Source organism: Mus musculus, chromosome 4, assembly GCF_000001635.26.
Source record: "Mus musculus strain C57BL/6J chromosome 4, GRCm38.p6 C57BL/6J".
Classification (NCBI taxonomy): domain Eukaryota; kingdom Metazoa; phylum Chordata; class Mammalia; order Rodentia; family Muridae; genus Mus; species Mus musculus.
The window spans coordinates 12,152,154-12,172,368 of record NC_000070.6 but is presented as its reverse complement, the minus strand read 5'-3'; the positions used below and the strand labels follow the sequence as shown (position 1 = coordinate 12,172,368).

Here is a 20,215-nt window from a genome sequence, read left to right as displayed (position 1 = left end):
CTGTGCAAGAGGTCCTGGGGTATATAAGAAAGTCAATCAAATAGGCCAGCCAGCAGTGTTGCTACATGGCCTCTGCTTCAATTCCTGCCTCCAGGTTCCTGCCCTGAGTTCCTTAAAGAACTGTGACTTGGGATATGTCAGCCAAAGAAATCCTTTCCTCCTCAACTTGATTTTTGTCGGGGTCTCATCACAGCTATAGAAATCTAACTTATAGAGCGGTTCTTTTCCAAAGGCAGCTTCCACGAGCCCACACGTTGTCTCATTCAACAGAGAAGCACAGGGACAAGCTTCGCATTAAGTCTGAACCCCGTTCACCTTTATTTTCCTGTACCCCTTCCGGTTGCTGGTGGGTTGGTTTTCCTCCTTCGCTCCCAGAAGCCTGGGAGGGCTAGAGAGCTGCAGGAGCTGAAGGAGGATGCTTGGTGTTCCCTCTGCCCCATGCCCTCTGGTCTCCCTTGCCCTGCTCTTGACCGCCGGGGCGCGCGCCGCGTCGCCACGGAAACGCCGGGCAGGCGGGGCGGCGCGCACTGCGCGCTCTCAGCTCCCGGTAGAAGTGGCGGCGTCGCCTGCTCCCGCGCGCCCTGGCGGCCCGGAGCCGCGCTCGTTGGGCTCCCATCCTGGGTCCCGGGCGGCGGGAAAGGCAAGATGTTGAGGCGCAATCTGGATGAGCGGTAACCGCCGGGGCCTCGTCGTGCAGGCTGCCCGAAGGAAAGGGCCGGGTGGGAGAGAGGAGCCGGGCCGAGGGCCTGGAAGCCGGTTGGGGCGGGAGGAGGCCGCACGGTCCCCGTGGCGCTCTGCAGTCCGTCCACCCGGATGAGGCGAGTGCCGGGCCGAGAGAGTCTCCCGGCCGATCGGTCCCCCTGAGCTGGGCCGGGCCCTGCCGCGGTACAGAGCCCGGGAGGCCGCAGGTGCCCAGGCCGCAGCAGCGCCGCCCCTTCTCGGCCCACCAGGCCCGGGCCCTTTCCCGGGCCTGCAAGGTTCTAGGCAGGACCAGAGCCTGCGTGAGGTCCTAGAGAAGGCGCGGGCCTCTGGAAGAGTTGGGAATGTTGCCCTTCAGGGCTTTAGGGAGGCCCGGGAATGTTTGCACGTAAAATTAACGGGGCACCTTCTTACTGTTTTAAGAACAGTGTTCTGTGTCTCCTTTTTCTAGAGATGCTCAAACAAAACAACTGCAGGATGCTGTCACAAATGTGGAGAAGCATTTTGGAGAGCTTTGCCAAATCTTTGCTGCTTATGTACGGAAAACTGCCAGGCTTCGAGACAAAGCCGACCTCCTAGTGAACGAAATCAACCTGTATGCCTCTACCGAGACACCAAATTTAAAGCAGGGTCTGAAAGACTTTGCTGATGAGTTTGCCAAACTTCAAGATTATCGCCAGGCAGAGGTATGAAGTGAGGTTCTGGTGTCATAGCCAAATTCCTACAAAGTGTGTAAAAATTGTGGACTTTTCGTTGTAACCTACCCAGCAGTGGTGAATGTACCCTTGATAAATGCCTTTCCTGTCTGTAACAGTGTGGGTTCGCTATATGGAACCTTTCTGTGACCTGATAGCTTTCAAACTAAACGTCAGGTGTGGTTGAAGTCTGAGTTTACCACTGCATTTGCCAACAGGGTAACAGGGAACATGCATCCAGAAAAGGTAACCTATATAGCAGTCGTGCAGAAGAAAAGCACCTGTATGGCCTGTGTGGGCCAAGTGCGTTTTAAAGAATGACTAGAAATGGAAATGCTGAAAATGACAAAATCACAAAGTACTAATAAATGGGCTACACGTTGCTGATTTTCCCATGGTTTGAAAGTCGAACGAAATCGGAAAGCTATGATTTATAACACAAGTGATACAGCTGAGAGGCTGGCTGTGTGTTTGCTTTGAGTGACCAGAGCTTTGCTCTTGGGAGATCTTTCTAAAATACAGTCTTTTCTTAATACTGCATAAGCGTTTTCACTTACTTCTTATAGGTACCAGTTAACATAGTTGGCTCGTTCAAATTCCATTGCTTTTTTTTTTACTTTTGTAACAAGCCCCATTGATCTTTCTTATGCTTAAAGCCTAAAACAAATTTTCACTTACTGAAAATTAAAAAGAGAAATAATCTATGAAGTTATCATCATCATGTATATAAAACTCGAATACTAATCCCCTGGGGATAACTATAAGAAAAATGTTGAGTTCTTGGCATACATTTCTTCTATAACAAGAAATACTCAGTTATACATGGTAACTGGAGATGTAATGTTTCAGAAATAGTTTTTATTCACAGATAATCCTAAAGTCCTATTTTACCAATAAGTTCCCCTTTCTAGAAAAATTTTATGCTAGTTATCAAATAGCAAAGTGGATTGATTTGCGTTTGCTCTGCTCTGTTTCCCTGCTTACCAAATGGTGGAGATGCTAATGAACATGGCAAAGGTAGGCAAGGGAAAGACAAGGGAAGCTGTTAGGACAGACACGGATAGACCTCACAGTGTGTGGTAGTAGAGCTGGTGGACATTAGACTGGCCCGAGGAGTCATAACATTGATCTTAAAATTCTGAAATTTAAATGATTATTTTTTACATTTTCCAAAACTCTTTTAAAGTGAAACATCCATATGACATCATTTCCAAACACTAAAGAACTAACATGAAATGAAATGAAATGAAATGAAATGATTAGGTAAACATTTACCATTGTAAAAAGCATTTTATTTGCTGTAAAATGTTTGTTTTAAGCAATAGATGTCATTTGCTTGCCCACCCTGGCAAAGTCTCAGTGCCTCATCATTTTCTTGTTATATGTATTGGTATAACATTTTTCCTTCAGTTCCTTTTACTAGTGTTATTAAAAGAATTGCTATTACTTTGTGATGAAAATTTAATGAGTTTGAGAAACTATTTAATTATAGATAAAAAGAGATCAGGTGTACAGTTTGGCAGATCAGCAACACTAAGCCCATTTATCTTGTTCTCTGGGCTTTGATACATTATAAGTGACTGTTTAAAACAATTCGGCTAATACAATAATTCCTAAGCTGTTTGCTCTTTAGGGTTGTGTTCCTTTAAATGTTCCTAACAACACTGTATTTTTCAGCTTTTAATTTTTCTGGGCAGTTAAGCTATATGGATTAGGGGTCCATGTCTGTAATGTCTGACAGGGTGTGCTTGAGCACATAGCAATAGCAGCTGCACTCCTTAAACCTCCTGAAAGCTGTAACTACACTGCAACTTAAGATTTCAAAACTGCTTATCTATATTGTATTGATCTCAGATTAAACAGCATAGATCTTTATTTCAGGATTTAAATTTTGGTATTTCTATGTTTCTTTTCAGTTATATTTTATATAATTTTCAATAGGTTGAAAGACTTGAAGCCAAAGTAGTTGAACCTTTGAAAGCTTATGGGACCATTGTAAAGATGAAGCGAGTAAGTCAGCCCATTTTCTTATCCACTTGGTATTATGGAAAAGGTATGAGGTTTTGTCTTTTTCATAACAAATAAAAATTAACATACAGTTATTCTTTTTATATCCTTTGAAAAAGATTTTCTTAGATCTTTAAAAATAATGAACCATTCTTACCAAGCTTGCTGAGTTTATTAATATTCTATCTAGCAATAAAAATCATTATTGTGGAAATATTTAAAATATGTGATGAATATGTTTCTATTTTTTTGTTTTAAAGATGGTGACTTGTATTTTTAAAATCTGACATACTGCCTTTGAAATCAACTTAGAGTAAAATTTATACAAAATAAAAGTATTATTTTTCAGTGTTTGGTTTTTATACATCATGTAAGCATCACCAGAACCAATATTATAGTCGTTTGTATGACTCATCTTCCATTCATATTGTGTCTTATTTTGAGAAAATATCAATGAAATGCACAGGCTCTCATGTGTATACACACACACACACACACACACACACACACACACACACCTCTACAGTACTCATAACTTGTATGCTCACAGTGCCAGGATCAAACAAATATTCTTCCATTCTTAAGAGAGAATGTTTTATTTCTTAAGTTAGAAAGTTTTATTAAGAAAAATGCTTGTTTACAGGATGATCTCAAAGCAACATTAACAGCAAGGAATCGAGAAGCCAAACAGCTATCTCAGTTAGAAAGGACACGCCAGCGAAACCCATCTGATCGACATGTAATTGTATCCTTTGGATTTTGGTCTTTAAAACAAAAAGGTTTTGTGGGGTATGCAGTACAAAAGTAAATGTGTATGGAAATTATACATCTCTAGTTCTAAGTTGGGAATTTTCCTGTCAGTGGCAAAACGAATCCCATTAGGAATCCTCACTGGAGAAACAGGGCATCTTAGAGCAGCCCCACCTCCTCACCCAGTCTGTTTGCTCCTCCTGACAGACGACCCCCAGTCCATTCAGAAACGTTGATGTCTTTAGGGTAAATTAAAAAGTAAATGCTAATGTCTCAGTGCCCTTACCTGCAGTACTTTTAAGGAAGGGGGGAAATTTTCCTACAATGTCCTTCATTAAAACAAAAACAAACAAAAAAAAAACATGAAATCATAGTGATAACTTTTAGTCAAACCTTCAGGAGATTTCAGTATAATTAAGCTCATAGCAAGGCACATGGTATCTAAATATGAATGTTTGTTATAAAACAGTGCTTCTAGAAAACAATTACTTCCTGAACTAGAATATGTTTCATGCAGTGCTAGCAGCTGTGTACAAAGCACTGACATCTCCCTGCCACTCTTCCCCATTCTAGCTTGCTTGTGTCTCCCTCCTGCCCAAGGTTGCTTCTACCCAGCCAACCTAGCCAGACACCAATAAGGAGAAGAGACTCTTGGGGTATTGGAGGTTGAAAAGCACCTTCATTCCTAAGGGAGTCCCCTGGGCAGTGATTTGGGGCTACACCAATTACCTGGTCTGTCTTTCTTTAGGCCAAAGGTACATATGCCCAACTTTCTATTTTAAAAAAGAAAAAGGGCTAGAGAGATGGCTCATAGGTTAAGAGCACTGACTGCTCTTCCAGACATCCTGAGTTCAATTCCCAGCAACCACATGGTGGCTCACAACCATCTGTAATGGGATCTGATGCCCTTTTCTGATGGGTCTGAAGACAGCTACAGTGTTACTCATGTACATAAAATAAATAGATATAAAAAATAGAACAAAAAGGCAGTTCAGTTGGGCTGGTGCAGAATATGTATTGGACATTTATTGGACATTTATTGGAGCTATGAATTTCAAACCAGCCTGATTTAAGCAAGCTGGACAAACCAGAGAATGCTACAAATTCATTCCTGACAACTAGAGATCTGTCAGACTACAGAGTCACCATTAAGTCAGTAATCAAAATTTGTTTTGTTCTTGGGGTAAAGAGTCTATGAAGGCAGGTAAAATATACCACCTGTAATCCTGCATAGTTGTTGGTTGAATCACAAGTTTCATATTGATCTTTAACATAGAAATGAACATACTGCTAAGTCACACTTTTCTGACTGACACTGCTATGTTAACACTGCTGTAGAGGAAGGAGCAGTCCTTATGGCACACCTCAAACAAGGTGGGAAAAACACACGTTACAGGTGAATTGTTCTGCTCACTAGATAAGACCTACTCAAGCATTCTGATAACCTGAAACTGGAGCATAAACCACACTTTACATGTAAATGTATTAAATGTAAAAATAAAAACAGCCAATAGCATCAGTGTATTTTTACCAGATGTGAAGATAGACCCTTACAACTCAACTGTCTACTCAGTAAAGTTCAATGTATACAGAATTGGAGTCCCTTCCTTTGATGAAGATAATCCTAGGATCTACTGCCCACCCCAAAGGTACCAGATGACTTCTGGACGGCTGTAGCCGTTCGAAAGCATCGCTGTGGCTTTACCACTGGCTAAGTAGATATACTGCTACTTGTTCTTCACGAATCTGCTTCTTAATATTTCCTACTCGACACTGGTTCATTGTAGAATTTTGAGCAATTTTTAGTGAATATAATAATGATCAGACGTGTATATTTTCTTTGCTAAAGCCTGGCTTTGGGAGCTCTCTGCTCTGAAGAGGATTTCCAACCTTAGAAAAGGATAGACGTGGTCAGCAGCTGGGATACGAGACCTCAGCTCTTCGCTTCCTGTGCGCTTCTAAGTTAACCAGTCCTAAAGAGACTCGCAATTCCTAAACTAAAACATAAGGAAATGAGAAGGACAAGGGTCAGATACAAAATAGAAGTCGCAAAAGCTGTACATCACATACTGTAATCATTAGGAGTCAGTCTGAGTATTCTCAGAAAAAAATCAGAGACCAAGTAACTGACAAGCAGTTTCAGAACAAAACCTCACAGGGACTCTACATTTAAATTTTCTGTTTAAAAAAAAAAAAAAGCCCAGAAATGTTTTTAAATAGTTTTTAATACTAGTTAGGATTAAGTTGAAAGTCTTTTTTTAAAACTATGTTTTATATGGTAAATATAAACAAATACAGATACAAGTTGATACACCTTCAAGTGCCTAGTTTCTTAAAGTTTTGTACTTACACTGATTGTAAGAGCAATTCTTTAAAGGTATAGGACTTGACTTTATAGTGTTCAATTCTCTTTGAAATGTATTTTTTCCTTTATGAAAATTTTCAGTCGCAGGTGGGCAATAAATTGGTGTGTCAAGAAATGGATCCTGAGAGTAAACCCATTTACTTGTTTCAACTTACAGATTCTCTTAAAAAGAAGCAATAACCAAATGTCAGAGTATTATAGCTCAAAACTTTGATGACAAGTTCATATTAGATGATATATGACTTTAGAGACAATGTAATTTTAGTATAAGGAACAAAACCTTATTGAGAATAATTTAATCATAACGTTGAGGTATGTTTGTAATTGTTGGTACTGCTTAAGACGACATTTAATGTCTGCTGACACTATTGTCCTAAAGGAAAAGAAAGATGCTTAAAAAGAAACGTTATGATTAAATTGGAATTTTCTGCACTTAACAGTACCGTTCCTACTCTATGTGCCTAAATTCTTAATATACAACTAAAGTATTAGAAAACAGCTTTTTTTTCTAAAAAAAAAAAAAAAAACTCTGTCTTCAATCCACAAGTAAATAGAAATATTTAGATAGTAACTGATAATTGATTTTACAACACAGATCTGGATAGTATGAGTGCATGTATAAAGTAAAACATTGGTACTTGCCTTTTAATATATTAGTTATTTGCATGCATATATATATGTGTGTATATATATGTCTACACATATATATACACACACATATATATCATAAACTAAATGAAACAATGCAATGCTATTAGCATAAGAATCTGATTAATCTGAGTGTGATAGTGCATGCCTGTAATCCCATCACTTGGAAGGTAGAAGGAAGATCAGAAGTTCAAGGTTTTCTTCCACCAGGTAGTAAGCTTACAGCCAGCATAGACCATGTTATATATATTCCAAAACTAAGTTTAGATCCAGATAGATATGGTGACACACACCTATAATCAGCAGTCAAGAGGAAGAGGGATGAGTTCACAGTCAGCCCGTGGTAGAGAATCATAGGACAGGCACTGGCTCTATAAGGAGACCCTGCCTCAAAAATTAAAAATTATATATTTCATGCATTTGGAGACCTCTTAAATGAAAACAGTGGTAGGACACTTGAATCTCCCTAGCCTCAAGCACTTGCGTGTTGTAATAATAAAAACTCGGATTCTCTGGAGTGGGAATTGTTATAGCTGTGGGTCTTTGTAGTGTGTTCTCTTAGCCCTTCCAAAGGTCTATTTTATTTGATTTAATCTATAAAGTAGTTGTGTCAGATAATCTGTATTACACAATAATACAATGTGAGAGCACAGAAAACAGTAACCAATTACAAGTCTTTCCTTTGAGGGAAAAGGACAGCGAGATAAACACCACAGATGAGAGGGACGCAGTAGAAAACAACGTAGTACTGTTACAGTACATCCAAGGACAACAGGGAAAACCGTTTTAAAGAAAGGACTGTTGTTTGAGATTAAATGTCTCTTAACAAACTTAAAGCTCTGTGTTTGCATGCTATCTAATATAGTGCTTTTGTTGTACGTGGTAAAAGGTAAATTTGAATAGTTTATACTTTTAGGCCAGAAAGCCAAGAGTAAAGTGGTAACTTTCACCAAAAGATTCATCTACATGGATTCTGATGGGTTTTTCTTTTATGGGGCATTCACTTTTTCAGGCAGAAACTGAATTACAGAGAGCCACGATTGATGCTACCCGCACAAGTCGTCATTTGGAGGAAACTATTGACAATTTTGAAAAGCAGAAAATAAAGGACATAAAGGTAATTAACTTAATACACAATGTTCTCTGACCTTACTTAAAGTTAAAGAAAAAAATAGCACACTGATTGTTAGCCCAGAGTTCTTAAACTAAAAAGAATTATAGACCAAAGTTTATCAGTTAATTATGAATACAATGGCACATTAAAGGGGCTATATTAATTAATTTACTTTATACCTCAACTGCAGTTTCCCGTCCCTCTTCTTCTCCCCCTTTTCAATCCAATTTTCCTCTCTTCAAGAAATGGAAGGCCTCCCATGGATTCCAACCAGCCTTGGCATATCAAGTTTTGCAGCAAGATGAGGCATATTTTCTCCTATTAAGGCTCTAGACAAGGCAGCCCAATAGGGGGAAACGGTCCCAAAAGCAAGCAATAGAGGGGGCCCCTGTTCCCACTGTTAGGAGTCCCATGTGACAACTAAGCTGCACCAACTGTACATATGTGCAGAGGGCTTAGGTCAGTTTCATGCATGCTCCCTGGTTGACAGTTGAATCTCTGTAGGCTTCTATGGGCCCAGGTTAGTTGATTTTGTAGGGTTTCCTGAGGTGTCCTTGACCCCTCTGGCTTCTACAATCCCCATTTTCTGCAGGATTCCCCAAGCTCCACGTAATATTTGGCTACAGATCTCTGCATCTGTTTCCATCAGTTGCTGGATGAAGCCTGTCTGATGACAGTTATGCTAGGCTCCTGCCTGCAAGTATAGGCAGAATATCATTAACAGTGTCTGGGATAGGTCTCAAGCCAAACCAGTTATTTGGCCTTTCCCTCAATTTCTGCTCCATCTTTACCCCTGCACATCTTATAGGCAGGACAAATTGTAGGTTGAAATTTTTGTGACTGCAATGTCCCAATACCTCTATTGCAAATCTTGTGTGGTAACAGGAAATGGCTGCTTCAGTCTCCATATCCCCCATTGCTTGGAGTCTTAGCTAGAGTAACCTTCATGGATTCGTGGTAGTTTCCAATGCCCTAGGTATCTAGTTCATCCTAAAGATCTCACCCCACCAATTTCAGTTGGCTTTCCAAACACACACACACACACACACACACACACACACTCTCTCTCTCTCTCTCTCTCTCTCTCTCTCTCTCTCTCTCTCTCTCTCTCCACCCACCTGATCCCTCCTGTTCTCAACCCCAGGAAGTGCCCCCGCTGCCCACCCTTGATGTTGATTCTATTTCCCCTTCTAAGGGAGATTCATGCTCCTCCTCCTCCTTGATCCCTCCTCGTTACTTTGGGTCTGTGGATTGTAGCATGGTTACCATTTACTTTATGGCTAATGTCCACTTATAAGTGAGGACATACCATGGTTGTATTTCTGATTCTGAATTTCCTCACTCACCATGATTTTTTCTAGTTCAGTCCATTTGCCTGCAAATTTCATGATGTCGTTGTTTTTTATAGCTGAACTGTGTAAATGTACATTTTCTTTATCCATTCTTTGGTTGAGGGACATCTGGGTTGTTTCCAGTTTCTAGCTATTACAAATAAAGCTGCTATGAATATAGTTGAATAGTATCTTTGTGGTATGGTGGAACATCCTTTGTTTATATGCCCAGGAATTGGCATTGATGTAGATCTAGTGCTAATTTTCTGAGAAGCTGCCATATTGACTTTCAAAGTGACTATACAAGTTTAGACTTCCAGCCGCAGTGGAGGAATGTTCCCCTTACTCCACATCCTCAACAGCTTGATCTGTCACTTGTGGTTTTGATCTTAGCCATTCTGACAGGTGTAAGATGGGATCTCAGAGTCCTTTGATTTGCATTTCCCTGATGGCTAAGGGTGTTGAACATTTCTTGAAGTGTTTCTCTGTCATTTGAGAGTCCTCTGTTGAGAATTCTGTTTAGATATGTACCCTATTTTTTTTATTAGAGATCTCATTAGTTTATGAAGGCACTTAATGGAGGTTATGAACTTTTCTCTAAGCACTCATTTCATTGTGTCCCATAAGTTTGGGTATGTTGCACATTCACTGAATTCTAGAAGCTCTTTAATTTTTTTTCTTTGTTTCTTCCTTGACTCAGTGGATATTGAGTAAACAATTGTTCAGTTTCCATGAGTTTGAATGCTGTCTGTAGATTTTGTTGTGGTTGTTGAAGCCAAGCTTTAATCCATGTAGATATCTGTTAGGTCCATTTGAGTCGTAATGTCTGTTCCATTATTTCTGTTTAGTTACTGTCTGGATGTCCTGTCCATTGGTGAGAGTCAGGGTTGAAGTCTCTCACTATTGATGTGTGGGGTTCAATGTGTGATTTGACCTTTAGTAATGTTTCTTTTACAAATGTGGGTGCCCTTGCATTTGGCATAGAATTGAGACATCATCTTGGAATTTTCCTTTGATGAGTATCATTTAATTTTGGTTAAAGGGCTGTTTTGTTAGCTATTACAATGGTTACACCTACAGACTTCTTGGGTCACTCTAAGGTACCATTACTGGGCTGGTGGTCCTGGGTTCTTTACAAAGGTGGACTGAGCAAGTTACGATGAGCAAGCCGGTAAGCAGCACAGTTACATGGCCTCTGCATGGCTCCTGCCCTCAGGTTCTTACCCTGACTAATCTCAGTGGACTAAGATGTGAAACTGGAAGCCAAATGAACCCTTTCCTCCCCATCTTGCTTTTGGTCATGGTGTTTTATCATAGCAATATTACTGCTAATACCACGGTAACATTAATTTGTATCCACAATGATGAACTGGTTTGGTTCCAAATATTCACAATTGCCTTTATCATGACAAACCTGCAGATTTGACTTTTTCGGCAGGTCTTTGTTAACAATGTTTTAGTTATCTTTGAAAAAATCCTAAATACTGCTTAATAATTATCTTATATGCTATTAAAAATTAAGGATTTTTGTTCTCACTGCAGATTTTCCTGTAACCGCTATTTTTGTAATTTTACTATATTACCAATATTACCACTTATTGGCTAACCCTTCCTTTGACCTGTAAATGTTTTTCAGGTGAAATACCATCTATGACCATTGGGTTCACTTTTGTGTCCCACCTACATGTAAGCTAGCTCCTCGAGTGTTATAATTTCCCTACTCAATACTGAGTACACAAGTGGGGCAAAGAAAGTAAGTGCAGAAATCCTAGCTTTAGTGTGTACTTCCAGGGACTTTCTGGAATTGATGGAGCTACACAATGTGTCCAAGTTCTTTTCTTTGTCTCCATTACTATCCCCACAAAAAGTTTTTTACAAGGAGAAAGGAGCAAGAGAAAACTTCTCCTATGAAATAGTAGGTTTAATTCAAAAATAGACAACTGTGTAAAGATGTGCAACCATTACAAGTTTAGGAACATTTCCATCACCTCATCTCTGTACACTTTAGCTTTACCTCTCTGCCAGATTACTAGCCCCAAGAAACCACTAATCTTCTCTGTGGATTGGGCCATTCTGGCCATTTCACCATGGATAGAACAGTTTTTGTGTTTTATTTCACTTACCATATGTGCAGGCTTATCCATGTTCTAGCGTGCATTACTCTTTGGTTTTGGCCAAATAAATTTGATTGTACAATATTGTTCATGTGTTAATCAGTCAATGGCTACTTTAATGGTTCCCATTTAGTTATAAGTTTATACATTCATAAACACACTCTTGTGTGGAAATTTTTTTAAGATTTATTTATTTATTTATTACATGTAAGTACACTGTAACTATCTTCAGATACCGCAGAAGAGGGCATCAGATCTCATTATGGATGGTTGTGAGCCACCATGTGGTTGCTGGGATTTGAACTCAGGACCTTCAGAAGAGCAGTCAATGTTCTTACTCACTGAGCCATCTCTCCAGCCCATGTGGAAATATTTTTGCATTTCATGTTTATATGAAATACATATTTTGAATATGTATGAATATAAAATGAAAAAATTAAAGCATTAAATTACTGGTGCTACAGTAAATGTTTAACTCTTTGAGGAACTGCCATACTGTTCCAAGATGGCTTTATCATTTTACATCCTTCCTAGCACTGTATTATGGTTCTACATTGTATGATGACTCCTCAGTCCTTTCTTGTTAGTAGAAGGATCATATTGTAGCCAATATGTAATTGGTGTATGTAAAGTAGTGTCTCACTGTGGTTTTGAGTTGCGATCCTGAATAATGTTTACTGACCATTTGTATATATTCCTTGGAGAAATGCCCATTCGGGCCTTTGTGCATATTCCAATAGGGTGGTCTTTAACTACTGGGTTGTTTTGATCATGTTCTGGATATAAGTTCCTTACTAAATAATAGATGCCATTGCTTTTTCACATTGTTGGCTCTCTGTGCTGATGGTATTGCGAACACACTTTGTTTTAAATCAAACATATTTGAAAGTTTTTATTCATACTTTGGCCCTATAAGTGAATGTTCTTAAATGGAACTCTTCTGTAAGAATACTTTAAAAATAAAAATTTGACAATTATCCGATCTACACAAATCCTTAACAAAGGTTTTCTGTGTAATCCTCATTAATGCAAACCTTTATAAGTTATTACATTCTTATTGTAGATCTTCAATCTTTCCGGAATAATAAGGCTACAAAATTTGTATGTACAGGCACATCAATTACAAACTACAAATGTCCTGACCCGCGGGACAGTCGAATAGGGTCTAAGGAACCACCTGTGGAGAGAATGGGGGTCAAGAAACACAAAGAACAGACAGCAAGTCTGACTGATCAAGCTGACAAATTTTATTTTTCCCAGGCAGGTTTTATACCCATAGAAGCAGGATATGGGGAGAGGGATGATGCAGAATCGCTTTGTTTCTGGGGGAACACACCTGTTCCCAAAAGCAGGATATTGGCTAGGTAAAAAGTTCAGCAGGAGGAACAGAACTGAGTGGGTTACTAGGTAACCATCCACAAGATCTATAGCTATTTGTTCTAAACTGGGGGTAGTACTTTCCTACAGAGGCCTCAACTTTTCCCACAGAAATCTCAACATAAGCTAGTACTTTTCCACTAAGGCCAAGACTTTGTTAAGTAAGCACTTATGGCTGACAAGGCAGTTAAACAGGATCGCTCCCAACATACAAATACTAACAAGAAAGCTGGGCATGACAAAAACTCCAAGGGCTCTGGGTGGGCATTGCTGCTGAGGCACAGGGCATCCTACTTATTTGTAGTTTATCAATTACTTTCAAAGAACACACAGCACGGGAGGTGTCTCCTTTATTAACTTCCCCTATTTAAAATTCTGTTGTTTGTAAAACTGGACCAATTATCACAAACCATTATTTGCATAATTAACCAGATGCCTCTTTAGAAAGCATTTCACTGGTGATATCAAGTGCAGAATAGAAATTTCTCAGAGATGGTTTGTGAAGCTTACCTATTACGGACTATGGTGCTACTTCTGCATCTTATCACAGGATTAATGATGTAATAAAAGAGATTGACCAATGTAAGCATGCAAAACTAAGTTATTTTCTAGGTGCTGTGATAGTTCATTTGATTTCAATTTTAGGGAGATCTATTCAGTTTCTTGTGTAGCTTGTGGTTTAGAGTCCCAGCTAAATCTCCATGGCCAGATCAATGGTGCTGTCTCTGAGCGTTCCTCTAATCATTTGGTCACTTCACTCTAACAAGCACGTGAAGCTCATTTTTACGTTCATTCTTTTTGGATACCCTGCAAATGACTTTGGTGGGCAACTTTGTTGAAATGCTTCATTTTTCTAGTCTTATTGATCTGATCATGTCCTTATATAGTAGCACAATAACATCATTCCTTTGTGGATTTTTTTTTTTTTACCCTATCTTAGGGAAACTAAAAATTAAGGAATTAACTCCTACTCTTAGCAGAAGCCATGCGATCTCTCTTAAGGTGTCCCTGTACATCTCTGGAAGTGTTAATATGAAATTCCAAATGGTATCTAAACATAGGGCTATTCATTATGATAATCAGTTGTACATGCTAGTACCACAGAGTCCCCTGTGACCTTCATCATCAAGTAAGAAATACTGTTGGTCACTTTCATGTCTATTTGCAGAAGTGAGTCTTTTATCAGTTTCAAATTTTTTAACACAAATATTTATAGGCATGTAATACTGGTTTATATAGTTGTGTACAATTTAGTTATCTTCATACAAGTAATTTTAAAAAAAGAAACAGTGAATAGTGAGTATAGCAACACTTTGCACAATTTAAGTATTTTGCTGTAGAAAGCCTTTATTTCAGTTATGTTTTCTCCTGTCCAAAAACCAGGTCTTAGTAGTACAGAATACTAAGACTATACTATATAATGGAGAATAAAACTCTGTGGCTCTTAAATACATACAAACTTTTAAAAAACACTTTTTAAAATTCCAATCTTTTTGTTTTTCAGAACATATTATCTGAGTTCATCACAATTGAAATGTTATTTCATGGAAAAGCCTTAGAGGTCTTCACTGCTGCCTACCAAAATATACAAAACATTGATGAGGATGAAGACCTAGAGGTAGGCCTAGATCTACACTCAGTTGTTAGTGTGCAGATGTTTTATAGCTTCAGTTTATATGGTAATGGTCTGTATTATCATGTGTAACCCAAAGTACTGCTCTTTTGTGATTTTCTATTATACTTGGTTAAAGATGACTGCTCCAAGTACTCAAGCTAGTATTTTATTCTCACTCATTTCCATGTGTTAATAAAAGATTATTGAACTGAACTTTTACAAGCCAATTATAAAATAGCAAATATTTAGTAATCATTGCTTTGCACAGATCTATGTATTTTAACTATACTAGTTGGTCCATCAACTTTAGTAAAAATACTTATTTCCTCCCTTAAAACTGAAATATAGTAAAGAAACTTCCCAGGGGTCTGACAGCTCTTTTTTCAGCACAGGTGGGAATCCACTCTTAAAAGTCTATCACATCGTGATTCTTAATGCTTTGTTCTCAAGGCTACTTGAGACACACACTTGAGGCTTGTACCATTTCCTGCAAGGAAAAAATACTGCTTTTAGTAACAGGTTCAAGTGATCTGTGTACTTTTCCCGCAAAACTGGAGTATCTTGTCAGTCTCCGTTCTCTATCATTCCTGACTTGTGAACTGTTATGTACTTAGTCCTTAAGATTTTCCACATTGTGGGGCGGTGGTGGGACACACCTTTAATCCCAGCACTCGGGAGGCAGAGGCAGGCAGATTTCTGAGTTCGAGGCCAGCCTGGTCTACAGAGTGAGTTCCAGGACAACCAGGGCTATAAAGAGAAACCCTGTCTCAGAAAAAAACAAACAAACAAACAAACAAACAAACAAGATTTTCCACCTTGCTCTGGCGGGCCTAGGTATGGCACACTGCTCTTTATAACTTAACATTGCTCTCAATAAGCTAGCTACTAAGTAGAGAAGAGATAGATGAAACATTTCAGGGCTATATAGTAGATGTGTTTGTGAATTTCACATTTGAGTGTAGTAGTATTGAGTAAATTAACCTACTCATTATAAAATGGAAAACTACGCTACTTACATCCTAAGGTGTCTCAGCACTAATTGCAACACCGATTATGCCAAGTACCTCTCAAAATGTTGGGATTATAAGTAAAATAGTCTATACTGCCCACCAGCAGTTCTCAACCCATGGTTGTGACCCTTTGAAGGTGGGGGATCACGTAAGAAAATATCAGAAAAACAGATATTTCCATTAGAATTCATAACAGAAGCAAAAAACAATTATAAAGAAGCAAAGAAATAATTTTAGATTGGAGGCCACCATAATATGAGGAACTTTATTAAAGGATTACAAACATTAGGATGATTGAGAGGGAACCTGTGGAAACCAAATCTTTGTAAATTTGTAGTTTTGTGAAGGAAAAATACACATTGGAAAAAATTGGAATGGCAATTGCTTTTTTAAGAAGTGGAAGAGTTTGTAGGGAGGTGTTTAAAATTCATACCTGAGGAACATGGGGTACATGTAAAAGATAAGAAGGCTTGGAAAACATTGACAACATTTGGAAATGATGCAAGTCCAGATTCTAATGTTGCTGTTATCCTTGTAGGGTTAGGGTGGCTCCAGTGCACACTGTGCACAATAGCACACCTGGAGTGAAGTCAGTAACGGTTGAGGGTAGACAAAGCAATTGAACCAAGGACAAATGCATAGCACACTGGATTACAGTTGCCTGTCAGACAATTCATGGCTGCTCTACACTGTTTATCAATTTACATGGTTCATGTACAATTTTTTACCCTACTTTTCTAATTTAACTAGATTTGTAATTAATAATATAAGTTGGTTATCTACATGTTCACTTCCTGTCCAATTTAAAATGTTTTATTGCTTACCTAGATGTTCATTTAGTATTCAATTTAAAATGTTGTTTTATATTGCAATAGGTTTTCCGAAATTCTCTGTATCTATCAGATTATCCATCTCGCTTAGATATTGTAAGAGCAAATTCAAAGTCACCTCTTCAGAGATCATTGTCAACTAAGTGCACATCTGGAACTGGACAGGTGAGCTTAAAAATACAAAACAAAACAGAAAAACCTATTAAGGAATTTAAGTTGTTGTCTTTGTTGTTCAGTTCTAAAAGTATTTCCCTTGTTAGGTGACTCATACAATGTATTATCTCCAGCTGTCATCTTTCACTGAAAATGAAAAGTTTCTGTAATCACACTTTTCTTCAGTGTTCTCCCACAGAGAGAGAGAACACTGTGGGAACTTCAGTGTTCTGTGGGAGAACACTGAAGAAACGGACAGGAAAGATAGAACAGTGCTCATGTACATTTGCTGTATCTAACATAAACACAAATCCTAGAGTCGAATTGTGAGCTTAATCTATTTAGAAATCATACCTAGCCGGGCATGGTGGCACACGCCTTTAATCCCAGCACTCAGGAGGCAGAGGCAGGCAGATTTCTGAGTTCGAGGCCAGCCTGGTCTACAGAGTGAGTTCCAGGACAGCCAGGGCTATACAGAGAAACCTTGTCTCGAAAAACCAAAAAAGAAAGAAAGAAAGAAAGAAAGAAAGAAAGAAAGGAAGGAAGGAAGGAAGGAAGGAAGGAAGGAAGGAAGGAAGGAAGGAAGACAGACAGAAAGAAAGAGAGGAAGAGAGAGAGAAAGAGAGAGAAAGACAGAAAGAGAGAGAGAAAGAGAGAAAGAGAGAAAGAGAGAAAGAGAGAAAGAAAGAAAGAAAGAAAGAAAGAAAGAAAGAAAGAAAGAAAGAAAGAAAAAGAAAGAAAGAGAGAAAGAAACTAATTATACCTAAAAGTGGCATTTTTCTAAGCATAACTCATGGACTCAGAATATAGCTCTTAAGATCAGTAGCCAAGCCCAAAAAATGACAGTAATGTACCAAAATCTGCTTTGCCTCAGAATTTTAAAAGTGAATAAAACAATCTCAAAAAGTAAAATTTGTATAGGTAAAACTTCCTGTCATTGGATTCTGTGCTCTGTTTCTTTTACATTCATCTTTCCCCCCTTGCCAAATTAATATTTCTATTATTTTACTCTTTAAATACATATTCCATAAAGTTAGTGTGTATATTCTGTATAAAATTCTATTTAAAACTGAATCATATACATCAGTCAAAAATTTTGTATACTACAATATTTTTACTAGTAGCCCTACTACCTTTAGAGAAAGTTCCTGGGGGTTAGGTAGAGTTCTGAGTGTACATATACTCTTAGAGATATTTAGCAGCATCTGTTTGTAGCAACACACATCCACAACCTGACCACTTCTGCTGTTCAGACATTGCCCAGTGTGTCCTGGGTGGTGTAAATCACCCTCAGAGAAGCTATAAGTAAGATATCCAAGGGAAACAAAAGATGTATAGCTAGTATTATCTTTTCAATCCATAACACATCATTTCTATTATCAGCATTGCTGCTGTCAAACAGACTTACCTGGTTCTACCATCCTCGTTGATGATTATCAAAGTGAAAGGCTGTTTAAATTTAACTTATTTTAACTTACCATTTAATTCACAATACACAGTAATGGTATTTTATGTTACTGAAGGATACTACTAGAATCAGATATAGAAATAGAGACTTCAACCTTAAAAATCACAGGAATATTTTCTGAAATATTTGTTCTATAGTCCCTTTCTCATAAAAACAGGTAAAAAGATGCCAGACATGTAAAAAAATTATTTTTTTGTGTGTTATTTTTCAACAGATATCCACCTGCCGAACAAGGAAGGACCAACAAGTAGAAGATGAAGATGATGAAGAATTAGATGTTACAGAAGATGAAAACTAATTTACACAAAGAATTCACATTTCTGTTTTTATGTCATCTAACTTGCAAATGTAGAATCACTTTAAACTCACTTGACAGGTTAAACTGTAAAATGAAATGCTATTATGAAACTGGGGGCAGAGGGGAAATTAAAGGAAATTATGCTGATTAAAAAAAAGATTTTTTTTTCTGGATTACATAGTCTTTCTTTCATCATCCTACATATGGTAGTGTATATTTTTCTATATATGTTCTATTAAAAAAGATTGTATTTCTAAGCATTTCAGATTTAATGCACTATAAATTCATGTGTGACTCACAAAATCACATACCTATTAAAGGTGAAGAAAGTATGTGAGTAACAAAAGATTTAATAATGCCTCATACTTTCTTTTAGGATAAAATTTGAGGTTTTGATTACCAGAAGAGGTCAGTTAATAATCCTATGCCCTAATGCCTTAAGTAAAAACACTGCTTCTTTTACTTTTATTATATAACCTTATGTTTCATCATCTGGTATGAAAATTTAGTGTTTTTAACTAAAATTGAACACAGTAATGATTTGAGATACTGATAACAGGTTTTATAAGTGTATATATAAATGATTACATTCTAATTTTAAAAGGCCACATTCAACCTTTCGTGTTTTAAAACAAAACTGCTCTCACTCTACAGCTCTGCACATTCTACTTGTATAAGTTATTAATAATTGGAAGGCAAGTACTTTGCTAAAAATGTTGCCTTATCTTAGAATGTCATAAAGCATTAAACACACTCTGCTGTCTTATCAAGCCACCACTGTCAACATGTATATGCTTTACTCCTAAAGCTACAAAATATTTGTTATATCTTACCATTTTCTTTTGGTAAAGAACCATGCTTTTGTGACTCTCAAAGCAATGATCAAAACAGAAAAGTTTGTTTTCAACAAAGAATTGCTTCCTGAGAATACTTTTAAAATTACTTTGGAACATTCTAAGATGAAATGCTTAAGACTACTTTAAAGCCCCTAGGCAGGTATTAAGGAAGTGAGGTTGTTACTGAAATTTTATATATTCTTGGTCAGTATTAAAATTGGATGTTCGGAGGAAATAGCTATGGAATTTCTGATGCTGCTCAACAAACAGTTCTCTCAAGCATCAGCTGACTCACCAAGTTAATGTCTAAGGCGCCGCAACTGTGGGCAGTCGCTGTTCTTCAGAAAATGTGCTGAGAGCAAGTGTGGTGGTACAGCCTGTTCTCCGACTACTGAGAAGCCAGAAGCAGGACGGTCCTGTTCTACGACTACTGAGAAGCCAGAAGCAGGACGGTCCTTTTCTCCGACTACTGAGAAGCCAGAAGCAGGACGGTCCTTTTCTCCGACTACTGAGAAGCCAGAAGCAGGACGGTCCTGTTCTCCGACTACTGAGAAGCCAGAAGCAGGACGGTCCTTTTCTCCGACTACTGAGAAGCCAGAAGCAGGACGGTCCTTTTCTCCGACTACTGAAAAGCCAGAAGCAGGACGGTCCTTTTCTCCGACTACTGAAAAGCCAGAAGCAGGACGGTCCTTTTCTCCGACTACTGAGAAGCCAGAAGCAGGACGGTCCTGTTCTCCGACTACTGAGAAGCCAGAAGCAGGACGGTCCTTTTCTCCGACTACTGAAAAGCCAGAAGCAGGACGGTCCTTTTCTCCGACTACTGAGAAGCCAGAAGCAGGACGGTCCTTTTCTCCGACTACTGAGAAGCCAGAAGCAGGACGGTCCTTTTCTCCGACTACTGAGAA

General features: G+C 38.4%; 1 protein-coding gene and 1 long non-coding RNA gene across 13 annotated transcripts; one reads left to right on the top strand and one right to left on the bottom strand.

Annotated features, from left to right (window-relative positions):
- Nucleotides 1-345: 345 nt before the first annotated feature.
- Nucleotides 346-19,227, top strand: Cibar1 (CBY1 interacting BAR domain containing 1). Of its 12 annotated transcripts, none has more exons than XR_001784190.2 (10): nt 350-671; nt 1,151-1,385; nt 2,391-2,411; nt 3,336-3,404; nt 4,045-4,146; nt 6,598-6,643; nt 8,177-8,281; nt 14,605-14,718; nt 16,601-16,720; nt 18,391-18,647. XR_001784190.2 is itself a non-coding variant. In XM_006538209.4 (10 exons), exons 1-10 carry the CDS (start codon nt 439-441, stop codon nt 18,472-18,474), a joined length of 1,089 nt encoding a protein of 362 aa, XP_006538272.1. In that variant the 5' UTR covers nt 352-438; the 3' UTR covers nt 18,475-18,647. The 12 variants fall into 12 exon arrangements, 7 of the variants coding, with proteins under 7 accessions (XP_011248393.1, XP_006538273.1, XP_006538272.1 ...); XM_006538209.4 differs by having other exon boundaries at nt 352-671; nt 6,598-6,603; XR_003954999.1 differs by lacking the exon at nt 2,391-2,411 and having other exon boundaries at nt 346-671.
- Gm46845 lies at nt 12,947-16,636 on the bottom strand. The gene is made up of 2 exons (XR_001784246.1): nt 16,550-16,636; nt 12,947-15,202 (listed from the first exon to the last, which is right to left on the bottom strand). It is a non-coding gene; the product is annotated as a predicted gene, 46845 (long non-coding RNA).
- Nucleotides 19,228-20,215: the final 988 nt, after the last annotated feature.